Raw genomic sequence first — 12,757 nt, 5'->3', positions numbered from 1 at the left:
GCTCCTATCAACATGGACATGATTATAAAGGTACTTACTCCACTGTGAACTGTGTCTCGGACACCGGCAGACAATAGACGAACTGTATCGCACTCCACAACCGATGGAACTCCGTACACTCATCGATGTTCATGACGCCATTGGCAGGTTCGCTACCTTGCCAGATGGCGTCCTCGAGGTAGGACTTGATACGTGTCAGGACGATCTCGAACATGGAGAGACCGCAGCAGAGGCGTTCTCTGGTCAGGAGGTCACCTTCGGCGGCGATGTCGGCTTGCTGGAAGACAATATGATTCACGTTAATTTGCTATTTGTGACCCGTTCTAGCAAAACTAGTCGCATGTCGCACATAATATGAGCCTAGATGACACCAGGAGATAATAGAAGATTTGATGTCGTCAGATTTCACAAAAGGCAGACAATAGTGAAATGAACAAACAGTCCGTCTCAATCTGCCAAGCTCAGAGCGACATGTGACTGGTTTTGCTGGAATGGGTCACATTTCTTGAAGATTGTAGAAAAAGAATTCTCATTGATTTGAAATTTCTCTGATATCTTTTAATCACATGATTCACACCGATATGAAAATCCCGTGCAGCATGCGAGGGTGCACTGGCCTTGCTGATGGAAGAGGCTAGAGAAGCAGGGCCAGGACAGATTGCCGCGAAAATTTATAAATAGTTTGGGAAGCTGGCTTGACATCCTGACAAATCCGGCCATCGATCACTCGATATGTGGCCTCGATATGTTTACTCCCTCAATCAGAAAGATGCGTAAGGAGTAGGCCCTGTTTGCAAGAGGATGCTGCAAGAGGATGTTATAAGTTTCCCGAACTATTTATAAATTTTCGCGGCAATCTGTCCTGGACCTGCTTCTCTAGTCTCTTCCCTTGCTGATGCTACATGAAACAGGTCAGAAAGCATGGTTAGCATAGTTAGCATAGCTATTTATGACTCACGTTGTCACTTGTCATGTTTGACTTGTCACCTGTCAACTGACTCGGCTAAAAAACACGACGCGTGGCTGAAAAGTGACATCGTGAATCATAGGCAGCCCGCTCTTTGGAAATGACTCGTTCGTTCTTCATGGGAACAGTGACACGTTACATGTAAAACGCGAACTCAAAACAATCAAGACCAAATGACCTCACGTCACAGATGCCCACACTACTTGTTTCAAAGCAGTTGTGAGTGACTTTGGTCAAACTCAAGCCATTCAATACATCTACACCACGGTGACTTGTGGTAAAGGGGGCCCGATACCCTGTCAAAGATTTACCCACCATGTTCACAGCAACAAATGTGACCCGCTCTACCAAAACTAGGCGCTTGTCGCATCTGAACTTGACAGGTTGATACGGACTTGTTGTTCATTTCCCTATTGTAGACCTTTTGTGAAATGTGACCAAATCAGTTTGTAATAGATTTCACAAAAGGTCTACAATAGGGAAATGAACAACAAGTCCGTATCAACCTGTCGAGTTCAGATGCGACAAGCGCCTAGTTTTGGTAGAGCGGGTCACAAATACATGAGTAGCCTGGACAGAATTTATAGCAACTCATGAGAAGGCAACTGGCATACATACCTTTGTTGTGCCAAGTTTGGTAATCACTGGTACGACTTGTAGCGCTGCATACTTAGCCTCAAGACGTTTCATCATCATCTTTAGTTCTTGTTCCTTCTCTTTCTTATTGTCGCCTTCTGAAACATTTTGTCGTATAATTAGTAAGAATCCGAGGAACCACGTTTGGTGACAATTAGTAAGAATCCGAGGAACCACGTTTGGTGACAATTAGTAAGAATCCGAGGAACCACGTTTGGTGACAATTAGTAAGATTCGGAGGAACCACGTTTGGTGACAATTAGTAAGATTCGGAGGAACCACGTTTGGTGACAATTAGTAAGATTCCGAGGAACCACGTTTGCTGACAATTAGTAAGATTTCGAGGAACCACGTTTGGTGACAATTAGTAAGAATCCGAGGAACCACGTTTGGTGACAATTAGTAAGATTCGGAGGAACCACGTTTGGTGACAATTAGTAAGATTCGGAGGAACCACGTTTGGTGACAATTAGTAATATTCCGAGGAACCACGTTTGGTGACAATTAGTAAGATTCGGAGGAACCACGTTTGGTGACAATTAGTAAGATTTGGAGGAACCATGTTTGGTGACAATTAGTAAGATTCGGAGGAACCACGTTTGGTGACAATTAAAGATTTCGAGGAACCACGTTTGGTGACAATTAGTAAGATTCCGAGGAACCACGTTTGGTGACAATTAGTAAGATTTCGAGGAACCACGTTTGGTGACAATTAGTAAGATTCCGAGGAACCACGTTTGGTGACAATTAGTAAGATTCCGAGGAACCACGTTTGGTGACAATCAGTAAGATTCCGAGGAACCACATTTGGTGACAATTAGTAAGATTCCGAGGAACCACATTTGGTAACAATCAGTAAGAATCCGAGGAACCACGTTTGGTGACAATTAGTAAGATTCCGAGGAACCACGTTTGGTGACAATCGACAGTCTCCACCAATCTTGAGACAGACAAAGGCCCCAGCTTAACTTGAATCTTTCTTTTTTAGTGCAACATGATGGTTCAACCCATCAAAAGTTCGATGGACCTTCACCATTGACTTCTGTCACTGGCCTCCGCTAATAGCTCAGTTCATTTTTTTGTTAAAGGGAACTGGAACCGCCGAGCGATTTATTCAACTTTTCGACTTTCACCGCCCGAGAAAGTCAAACTTCCAACTTCCTATTCGAGTTCAGATTTGTAGCTCCGCCCCCAGTGCCCGAGCATGCGCAGTTCAATTTGTTATTATTGAGAATCATGTGAGAATCACGTGAGTCATGCGATCTTTCATTCATGAGTTTTCGTAGTAAATTCCATAGTAGTGACGTCACTCAATGATTGACAGCTAGGCGCCATGTTTCATTCATGCCTCGTTCTGATCACCCGATACGCAGGAAATGAAAACGAGGTCATACGAACTGGCTTGGCGGTTTCAGTTCCCTTTAACCTCCACTTCAAGCAGGGTTTTCTATATCAATACTCAGCACTTTAACAGTTAAACTGCCGAGGAACACTTTAGAAATTCGCGACTTTATCACCATTTAGTATCATCACATGTTATGCAAAAGTCAGAAGGCCAACCCTGTTCATTATAAATTTAAAACTTGTAACTAAAATTGAAAATTTCTAATTGTGTACATATGTACTGGATATAAATTTCATCAATGTCATTGTGTAGACTGATATACAGACACTATAAATGTCAAGTTTCATCACATTTGTATGCATAACAACAGCACTGTGGCATTGTGTTTAAAGTGATACTATGATGTGATTTACAACTTTGCGGAAATACGTCCGTTTTTAATTGTTGATCACAAATGTAAAGCTCAAATTTTCCATTTTTTAATTAGATTTATTATAAAATCGCTGAATGTAAACCACCGCAACCGCGAAAATGTTCATGTTGTGACGTCATCAACGAAAACGGCATCGAAGCGAGCCGTCCGGGCGGGATTAAACCATCAATTTCTAGAAAATGTGCATTTTGATTCAAAAACCTTACCGATTTATGAGAAAGTGACGTAGTCATTTGTCAAAAACAGCTAAAACATTATATGGTGAAATTTGACACGAGTTACCCTTTAAGATGAGAAGTTCTATCATTTCGGACTGAGACCATGTCGTGAAACAACAAACTAACCTTTGACGGGTATGTAAGGTTTCGGGATGATGTTCTGGAAGGGATTGGCATGTTTCAAATCCGATACCTCCTCCAGAGACTGAAAGAAAAAGTGAGAACATGGTCACTTACATTGTGAAGATATTGCATGCAAAAGTATTAATCCAGCGGGCCATCCTAGCTCAATGCCTTCAGGTTCAGAGGTGTCAACTATGCTTTTTGTTCAGGAGCCGCTGTGGTGTAGTGGCTTGGACTCTCGACCAGCGGTCAAGAGGTCTCGGGTTCGATCCCCACTGTCGGCGTGAGACTGTAGGCTGGTCTCTCTGTCTTACTTGCCTCTCTGCACCCAGGTGTATAAATGGGTACCAGTCAGAAATGCTCAGATTGTAGCGCTGGTTGAGCAGCTCATCTGAGGTCTACTGAAAGGTTTCAGGACAGACTGGGGTTAAAGTGTAAAGTCGGATGATAACATATATCGTAGTTGATATCAGACTATAAACCCTAAACTTTAACTTTAACTTAAGCACCAGTCAGTACTAGTAACGGTTTTTCTATCAGAGCACCCGGACAGATTTTGCTGCCCACCTGGACAAAACTGTGACTTCTCAATTGTGTCAACAATCTAAACTGTCCTCCATAGAGGCTGAGGGGGTGTCCTTCTAATAGAGGTGTCTGCAAAGGGAGGTTCCACTGTTAACTGAATTCTAACAAAGACTTTGCCAAAAAACTCACCAGATTTTGTTCAATGATTAGGGTGAAGAGGATGATGTTGCCAATTTCTCTAAAACTCTGGAAAACTTCTGTTTTTAGATCTGGGTACTGGATGATGTCCTTCAGGGTGGCGTGGAAATAACCAAGGATTCCTGCAGGAGCGAAACGGATCAATGAATACGTATACATCTCAAGTGGCCCGCAAACGAGCGATTTTTGTCATTGGGACCTGTGATCATGGTCGTATCATTTTTCATTTGCACCGGTCATCGCAGGTATGGGACAAGAATTGGCAATCGTTGCAACCAGCAATCATTTTCAAGTGATTTACTGTTTTACCAACAGCAAAGCAATCGTTTTATCGTTTATCGCAGCAACAATTGTAGCAGGTCACAGTGACAAAAATTGCATGTTTGGGGTGCCAAGTTTCTTCGAGAGGGCTACAGCCATAAAAGGTATGAATCTTGTTTGTACAAGCCTATAGGCGAATATGGGTCGTCGCGTTGATGCCAGAACGTCCCCAAAGTTTGGAAATGTTGTTCTTAATTCCTCCGGGTTGGGGTACCTATGGCTTGATCAAATGAATATTAATGTGGATAATTGGAAAATATTATACTCTAATGCCCAGTAAACGATTAGAGATATTTGTCAACATGAAATTTTTGGTGAAATCGCAACAAATAAAAAACTCGATGTATAGTAATCTTATGTTTTCATTTGAACTTCAAACATATTTAAATGATATTAAATCAGTGAAACACAGGGCTTGTATCACAAAATTAATGCTGGAAGCCCATTGTCTAAGAATCAAAACTGGGAGACACTGTAGTCTAAGAAAGTGTGAGGTTTGCAAGTCAGGGGAGGTTGAGGATGTTTTCACTTCCTTGCGGTGTGCCCTAAATATGCGTCAAAACAGCAAAACTCATTGCAGTTGTAATAGAAGTGATCTCCATTTTCTGTCTCTGTCGGATCTGACTACAATTTTTCTGAAAAATCCTTCACCTCCCTCTGCTGCGATTATCAACGAGTTCTTTAAACTGCGTAACTCTATATTGTCCTGATTTCCATTATTATGTTTTTGTCTTTAAATATTTGTGATCTTATTTTGTATACCCTGTAACTTTATATTGTATATTTTGTAATTATTTTATGTAACCGTTGGCCCCTAGTGGGCGTTTTATAGTCTGGGCTCCTGACCTCACTCTCGCTGTCGTAGGTCAGGCAATAACAAAAATCTATAAATAGAACAATAGCTTAAACCACCATTTCCACAAAAATTCTTATGCCTAATTTTTTTTAATATTATAAACAACCTATCCTGCAAAAACCAACGCAATCGGTCAAGGTTTAGCGTCCCAAATCGTACTTTTGCGAAAATGACAATATCGCTAAAAGTGACGTCATTATATGGGGAAACCCCTTTGTCTGAAACATAAAATAACCGTAATCGCGCATTTTAAGAGTAATTCCGGTATTTCTACAGTGTAGAATGATGTGTTCAATAATAGTGCATAACCCTAGGACAGATACAGCGCTCAATTCGACCGTAAAACGATAATTGGCTCGAGAAATTACAACAATGGCTGAATCTAAAAATAACACTCCTCTTTTCTGCCGTGTTATTTGTAGACGGTTGTTGTTACCTGACCCGTTCCTAAACCCTACCAAAAGCCCGGAGATCGAGGTCAGAGAACCAGACTATTTAGCGTTTTAGAGTAATAATACTGGAAGCCCTTGGAATTGAAAGTATTAGCAACAGCATCAATGATTCAAAGTGTTCTCTCTTCAAACGAATCTTCCGGCATGATTCCCCCGCCAGAGCCCTGAACTGTGTTCTTTTGGCAAAGTGGGCCTCTGGTGCCGGGTGCATAAAGGGCACCCTTCTGGATTCTGTGATCGATCTCGGTGTGGCGCCCGCCTCCCTAGCGTTCTCTCCTCGGTGTCGCTCGGCTGACCGTCCGGTTGTCCCTGCTGCGGAGGATGGGATTGTGGACTCATTACACGGTCTCCTCCTCAGCAGCGGGTACGACACGAGGGGTTCGGCTGAGCACACCATGGTGAGATTGCTCACACGGGCTTTTTAATTCAATCTGTTAGGTTATACCATGGTGGCATTATAATTTTATATTTTATTACTTATATTTATAATGCCTCCATGGTTATACCCGGTACATTTAGTTTTAAATTTGTAAAGTATTGACTGAACTTGTTAGGTTGTACATTGTAGTTTTAAACCTGTAAAATATTTGATTCTCCTTTACTGGAGGTTTTAATAATAAATAAATAAATAAATAAATAAATAAAGAATTTGAATTTGAATTTGAATTTTTCCACCGCTGTACCTTATTATCATAATTATGCCCACGTGATTAGCTGCTCGGTATTGACGAGCAAGTGACAGTCCTCATTTGCATGTACATTAATGTCATTATTATGGCTGACGCGATCCTGTAAAGTTGTGCGTAATTTCTAATTTCTCGGCAAATACTTGATTGATTTCGTTGAAATTTGAGAGTATTACAGATTAGATTACTGCTTACATTGGGTCTTCGTAGTTTCTTCATACATCATCGATAAAGACACGTAGCTTTGTGAAGAAACTCACCATACTGCTCGCTGGCCAGCACAACATTCCTGCATGCTACGTATACACGCTCATCAATTTTGAGCTCCCAATTAATAATTTTATTCATTTCGCATTTTACATGAGACGAAGGACTTAATGAACAAGATAACGAACTTTAATGAAAACTTAAGTTTTATTACAATAGGACAAATACTGGCAACGCAATTTGCATTTCAATTCAACAACTGCCGAGCATCCTGGGGCTAAAACTATCTTCATTCATAGTCAATCTCGCCATTTAGCTAAACGGACCTGAAACAAATCGATTCAGCGTCTACACTTTTACTCCGATTTGTCTCAAAATTGGTGACAAAGAGGCTGAATGTACTGCAAACAATTCCTCGGAACCAAATTTTAAAAAAAATGATTTTAAAGATATTTTTTAGTGTAAAATGCCCGTTGCTAGGCATGGTTGCTAGGCACATGCTGCCACAAACATAATGACAGAACCTGACAATAAGGGTCTGCTCTCGCGACGACCAATATTTTGAAGGCAATTTCGGATTGTATTTACTGGGGGAAAATCGGTGTACTGGGGGAAAATTGGTGTGTATCTCCTGTATTTCCTGGGGGAAAATCGATGTACTGGGGGAAAATTGGTGTGTATCTACTGTATTTACTGGGGGAAAATCGATGCGTTTGGAAGCCGAACATTTTTTTTTTGTGCATGTATTCTGGCCTCAACCTACCTGGTGAACCATACTCATAGCGCAGCAACTTGCAAGCCTTGGGCATCACCTTCAGGAGCGTCTTGACATACATTTGGATCGTTCCCTGACACAAACTCTTGATGACCTTCAGGAGTTCTTCAATGACGACGGCAACCCCCTGGTAGCCGAGCAGACGACAGATGGCCCGCATGTGTTGCGTGCCGACGAAGTTACTGTACAGGCTGTAGATCATGCTGAATGCACGGTTTAAGTCCTGAAGATAGACACTTTACGTTGAAGAGGTGCATTTTCCTTGTTGCCAAAAATGTTGACAATGTGGAGAGAGCAGAAAAGTATGGCAGCATGTTACGTAGACTCTGTCTTTATTTTGTCAACATCTCAGTAACAAATGGGTAGCCGCCTTTATTTTGTCAACATCTCAGTAACAAATGGGTAGCCGCCTTTATTTTGTCAACATCTCAGTAACAAATGGGTAGCCGCCTTTATTTTGTCAACATCTCAGTAACAAATGGGTAGCCGCCTTTATTTTGTCAACATCTCAGTAACAAATGGGTAGCCGCCTTTATTTTGTCAACATCACAGTAACAAACCGATGACACTTTTGTTTTGCTGAAATGTTATGCTCTGTGAACATTTGTCACATTACCTGGTCAAAATATTACTGAAAATGTTACGAAATGTTCATACAATCACGTGACCTTAGGAACGCTCAGAAATGCACTCGTTTTTGCCAACGTTTTAGGCCAATCTTCGGCACGGACATGGACAGTGTAGACTAGAAGCCACCAGCACCACAGTTTGGTTTAAAGACACAATATTTTACGAACCTTTGTCCCCCAGATATAGTGGTGCATGACACTTGGGGCCTTGTCTCTCTGCAGCTGCTGCCCAAGTGAAAAATGGGTTTTAACAAATCTGGAAAAATCGAAAACACGAGTTTGATCGAAGAATATATAAACACGAGCACACTTCTTACCATGGCAACCAACATAAAATGTTATAAATCACACAAAAGTACAAGGCGTTTTAATGTATCACGTCTGCAAAACTTCACAAATATCATTTCAAAAGTTCTCAGCTGTCTTGGTCAAGGTTAATGTCATTTAATGGTTGGTTTGTAATACCGATTCAATGAAGTTTTATGTTGTCATGGTAACCAACAAAATTTCAATGAAGTTTCATGTTGTCAGAGTAATCAATCAAGCTTCGATAAAGATTCATGTTGTCATGGTAACCAATCAACCAAAAGTACCGTGTGACATGTCTGGAGCAGTTATACGGGGTGTAACATAAAACATTCATTGCTAAAAGATGGTCTTTGGCATTTTGAGGCAACTGGCCTTGGTCATTTCACGTACCGGTTTGTAGCCATGTTATAACAATAGTTGGGCAGGAAATCGTAGTTGAGTTCCCAGAAAACGTGGAGAGTGATACGTCCATAGGGCGCTGATACGTTGTGATTCGCCTCCTTAAACATCGCTTCAAACTCGTTGAGCTTGAGATGCTTGGTAAGTAGCTTGTGGGTCAATTTATTGCACTCGATCAGACCTTCGAGTTCCTGAATATGTGAAAGGTTACACATTGTTAAATGGGTACGCCGTTCGTAATTATTTGTGGTCCAGTTAAATAGAAATCCACCAATACACAATGCCGTAGTGCAGTTATTATGAGTACAAATTTGTTGAAACTTGTTATTCATAGTAATTTGTATATTAGCCTACACAACGGCAATGTTGAAATTTATATTTAGTAGGTGTTTTTGCATTTTGACATTTTCAAATTCAATTACAAATTCAAAATGTCCTTGATAGGGAGGTTGTCCTTAATAGAGAGGTGTCTGTTAAGGGAGGTTCTACTGTTCAACTGTTTCGATTAACATGAATTTAGTGCATTTGAACAACCGAGCCACGAGGAAGGTGTAGATAGACTTACCACAATACCAGTGATGTCTCCAGACTCAAACCGACTGATAGCAACGTCCAGTGACTTCTGAAGAGCTATCGTGATCCTCTGGCCAATCAGTCTGTTCAAGTCAATAGAGCGACCCAATACCTAAAATTCATCATCATGAAAATAACATTGAATGAACACAAATTACAAAATGTTCTTGAAAGTGAAAATGCATGTCCGTCACATTATCATTCTTCATTTGATCAAATACCACAGACTCCAGTGTTCAGACTGTGAAATTTCTCCCCTTAAAGGGGGACTATAGGCAGGAGGAGAGGGGCTGATTTGGCCATCTTCAGGTGACTAATTACACAGTAAGGGCCCTTGGTCATGTCAGATTTAGCACTAAATATATCCCTCGTACAAGCGTGAATCATTTCGACGTACTTCGAGATGAGAGACCCCTATTGGCGGCTTTGTGTAACTTTATCTTGCCTGCCTAGCCACTGCCTATATTGTCTCTTTGACTTTGGTCAATATCTCCATCTATACCTACCATGACGTGCCTCTGTTTGAGTAAGGTCTCGTATCTGTTTGGTGTGGGGAAGTTGATCCTCGTCCCCAGCTGGGCGCACTCTGCACGGAATCTCTTATCCAACATGATACTGAAACGAAATGGTCGGCGAAATTTATTTAAATTTTTACGGCAATGTTTGTATCATAGCATGATAATTTGCAGAGATATGTCAAAATTCAGCTAGTCTGTGTTGTAAGTGTATCCAAGTGCTTTAACAAAATTTCAATTTTATATTTATCATTTTTGGTTTGATTATCTATTCATAAAATCAAAACAGTCGGATGAATGGCAATGATACATTCCACACTGATGAAACCATTGCAAAGTCCAGAAAATACCAACATGTCAAATACAGTGGAACCTCCCTTAACGGACACCTCTCTACTATGGACAACTTCTCTACTAAGGACACTAGTTTTGGTCCAAAGTGGTGGTTTCCATTCAATTTGACCTCTCTAATCAGGACACCTCTCTATTAAGGACAGCACTTGTCAGTCCCGACGGTTTCCCTAATAGAGAGGTTCTGCTGTACTCAAATCTCCACGTGATTCTTAAGTAGCGAGCAAGGCATGTAAAGCAAACGGAAAAAAAAGTTCAGCTGGGGAGCTGCGATTATGATCACAGGTGCACTGCATGTGACAAAAATCGCTGATCGCAGAAGTCATCGCAGGCACAGGCAACGAGAATCGGTGGTCTGCAATCAACATCTTCCAATCCCCAGCAATTACTGGTTTTACCAACAGATGAGCATTTAATTTTTTTATCGCTCACTGTGGCAATAACTGTCGCAGGTCATAGTGATACAAAAATCGTTTGTTTGCAGAGCGCTTTACACGAATGTTTCCAGCACCAATCCATGGTCATGCTATTTACAAAGGAGACTTCAAGTTTCATGCTAGGAGTCTGGTTTGGAATAGAAAACCTGCAAAAATATATTTCGGCCATTTTGAAAAGGCCTTTTCATAGGCAGCGTACGTTTACCATGACATAAACATCATGTTTTATATCAAATCATCACCAAAAGCATTCAAAATATCATAAACATTGGAAGACATGCGGAACTTGAAGTAAATTCCTTGATTAAGCTTGTATATTGTTACTTTTAAGCCATGGTAAACAAACGTTGCCTTTTCAAAATGGCCGAAATTTATTATCGCAGGGTGCCTATTGGTCTCATTCACAGAGTTCGCATGCTGATTTTCATTCAGTACCAAAAGCCATGCCCGCCAAAATGCCACCACGGGCCTAAGTCAATACAGTAGAGAACAGCAGCAGCAGTAAGGTAAGGTGGTGAAAATAAAGCTCTAGTACAAGTTCAGGGTTAAAATTTACCATCCCCGATGGAAGTGACATAGTTTCATCACACTCAACTATCAATCCATTGAACAATGGGCGATAAGAATAAAGAGCAGCAAATGCTTTTATCTAAAACTCCATGTACATTTACACTAGGCCTTTCTGTACAAAATTGAAGTAAAAGCATTTGCTATCTTTATTCACATCACCCAATGATACTTGTTTTTTCAACTGATGACCTTTTTTGGCTGTGATCTGGGATTGTAAACTTGTCCCATTTATAGGCCCTAGTGTTGAAAAGACCTAGTAGTACACATCAATGTATACTGAGGCTATAATTGTACTTGGGCTCTAAGTATATTTGTACCACCTTACCTTATACAAGTTGGAAACGGGTTCAAAAGCTTTGCGACTTCTTCCAATCCAAATTTTAACCTTACACATATACGCAATGCCTACATGGGAAGCCATGCATTTGGGGACTGAAAATTGACATTAAAGAATTGATACCGAACTGGAGGTTTTTGGTTGTCTTCCTGAAAACCGCGAGGGTAGAACTAAAATGTTGACCCAAACCGAAGCGACGGCCGAGGTTTTGGCCAAGACGACAGCTCCACCTGGGAGGTGTTTGGTGGAACAACCAAAGCCCACGGTTCAGTACAAATCAAAGTGTTTTAGAATAAACAACTAACATGACTAAGGCAAAGTAGGCCCATCACTAAAAACAGTGTGATCAATCAGTGTCAGTATGAACCCTGAATCCCCCTTTGGTGAGCAATTGGCATAAACCATGTATTCACTTGTTCTATTAATGAAGGAAGAGTCCATTTCTTATCTGGGGATAGCAGGTGCACATCCCAATGCAGCCAAGAAAGAACCTCATTCAGGGCGGACATTTTCCCGGCCGAGTGGAAGTGACCGCCGTAAATAACCAAGAAGTACGTGGCGTGTCCATATTGCCAGGAGTGCCAAAGTCTACCCGTGTATTGGACACTGTTGGGGTGGAGAGGGTGAGTACAAGTACATTGATTGATCAAAGCATAAATCTGAGGGCTGAAACTATAAATTACCATCAAACTACCATAACTTAAAAGTAAACAAATATGGGAGAAGAAATACACAGAAATCCCTAGCCACACATGTAGTATTAAAATGATAGAATGAAGTAACAAGCAGAGAGAGTTACTGTTGCCCAGATTTGCTTTATGACGAGGAGTCTACCAGGTGGTAAGATAGAGGTTTACAGAAAACAACTGATACAGAAAATTATAAGAATAACAAA

General features: G+C 41.0%; 1 protein-coding gene across 2 annotated transcripts in view; it reads right to left on the bottom strand.

The window, feature by feature from the left end:
• Positions 1–12,757, bottom strand: part of LOC135493152 (cytoplasmic FMR1-interacting protein-like) — a 35,018-nt gene that overhangs the window by 5,368 nt on the left and 16,893 nt on the right. For both annotated transcript variants that reach the window (XM_064780137.1, XM_064780138.1), the window contains 9 exons: positions 10,159–10,267; positions 9,645–9,764; positions 9,071–9,270; positions 8,540–8,627; positions 7,731–7,965; positions 4,437–4,567; positions 3,726–3,804; positions 1,586–1,701; positions 39–277 (listed from right to left, as the gene is read on the bottom strand). In XM_064780137.1, the coding sequence (XP_064636207.1) occupies positions 39–277; positions 1,586–1,701; positions 3,726–3,804; positions 4,437–4,567; positions 7,731–7,965; positions 8,540–8,627; positions 9,071–9,270; positions 9,645–9,764; positions 10,159–10,267 (1,317 nt within the window). The remainder of the gene's footprint in view (positions 1–38; positions 278–1,585; positions 1,702–3,725; positions 3,805–4,436; positions 4,568–7,730; positions 7,966–8,539; positions 8,628–9,070; positions 9,271–9,644; positions 9,765–10,158; positions 10,268–12,757) is intronic.

Source organism: Lineus longissimus, chromosome 9 (genome assembly GCF_910592395.1).
Source record: "Lineus longissimus chromosome 9, tnLinLong1.2, whole genome shotgun sequence".
NCBI classification, from domain to species: Eukaryota; Metazoa; Nemertea; class Pilidiophora; order Heteronemertea; family Lineidae; genus Lineus; species Lineus longissimus.
This window is presented reverse-complemented; position numbering and strand designations above follow the sequence as displayed.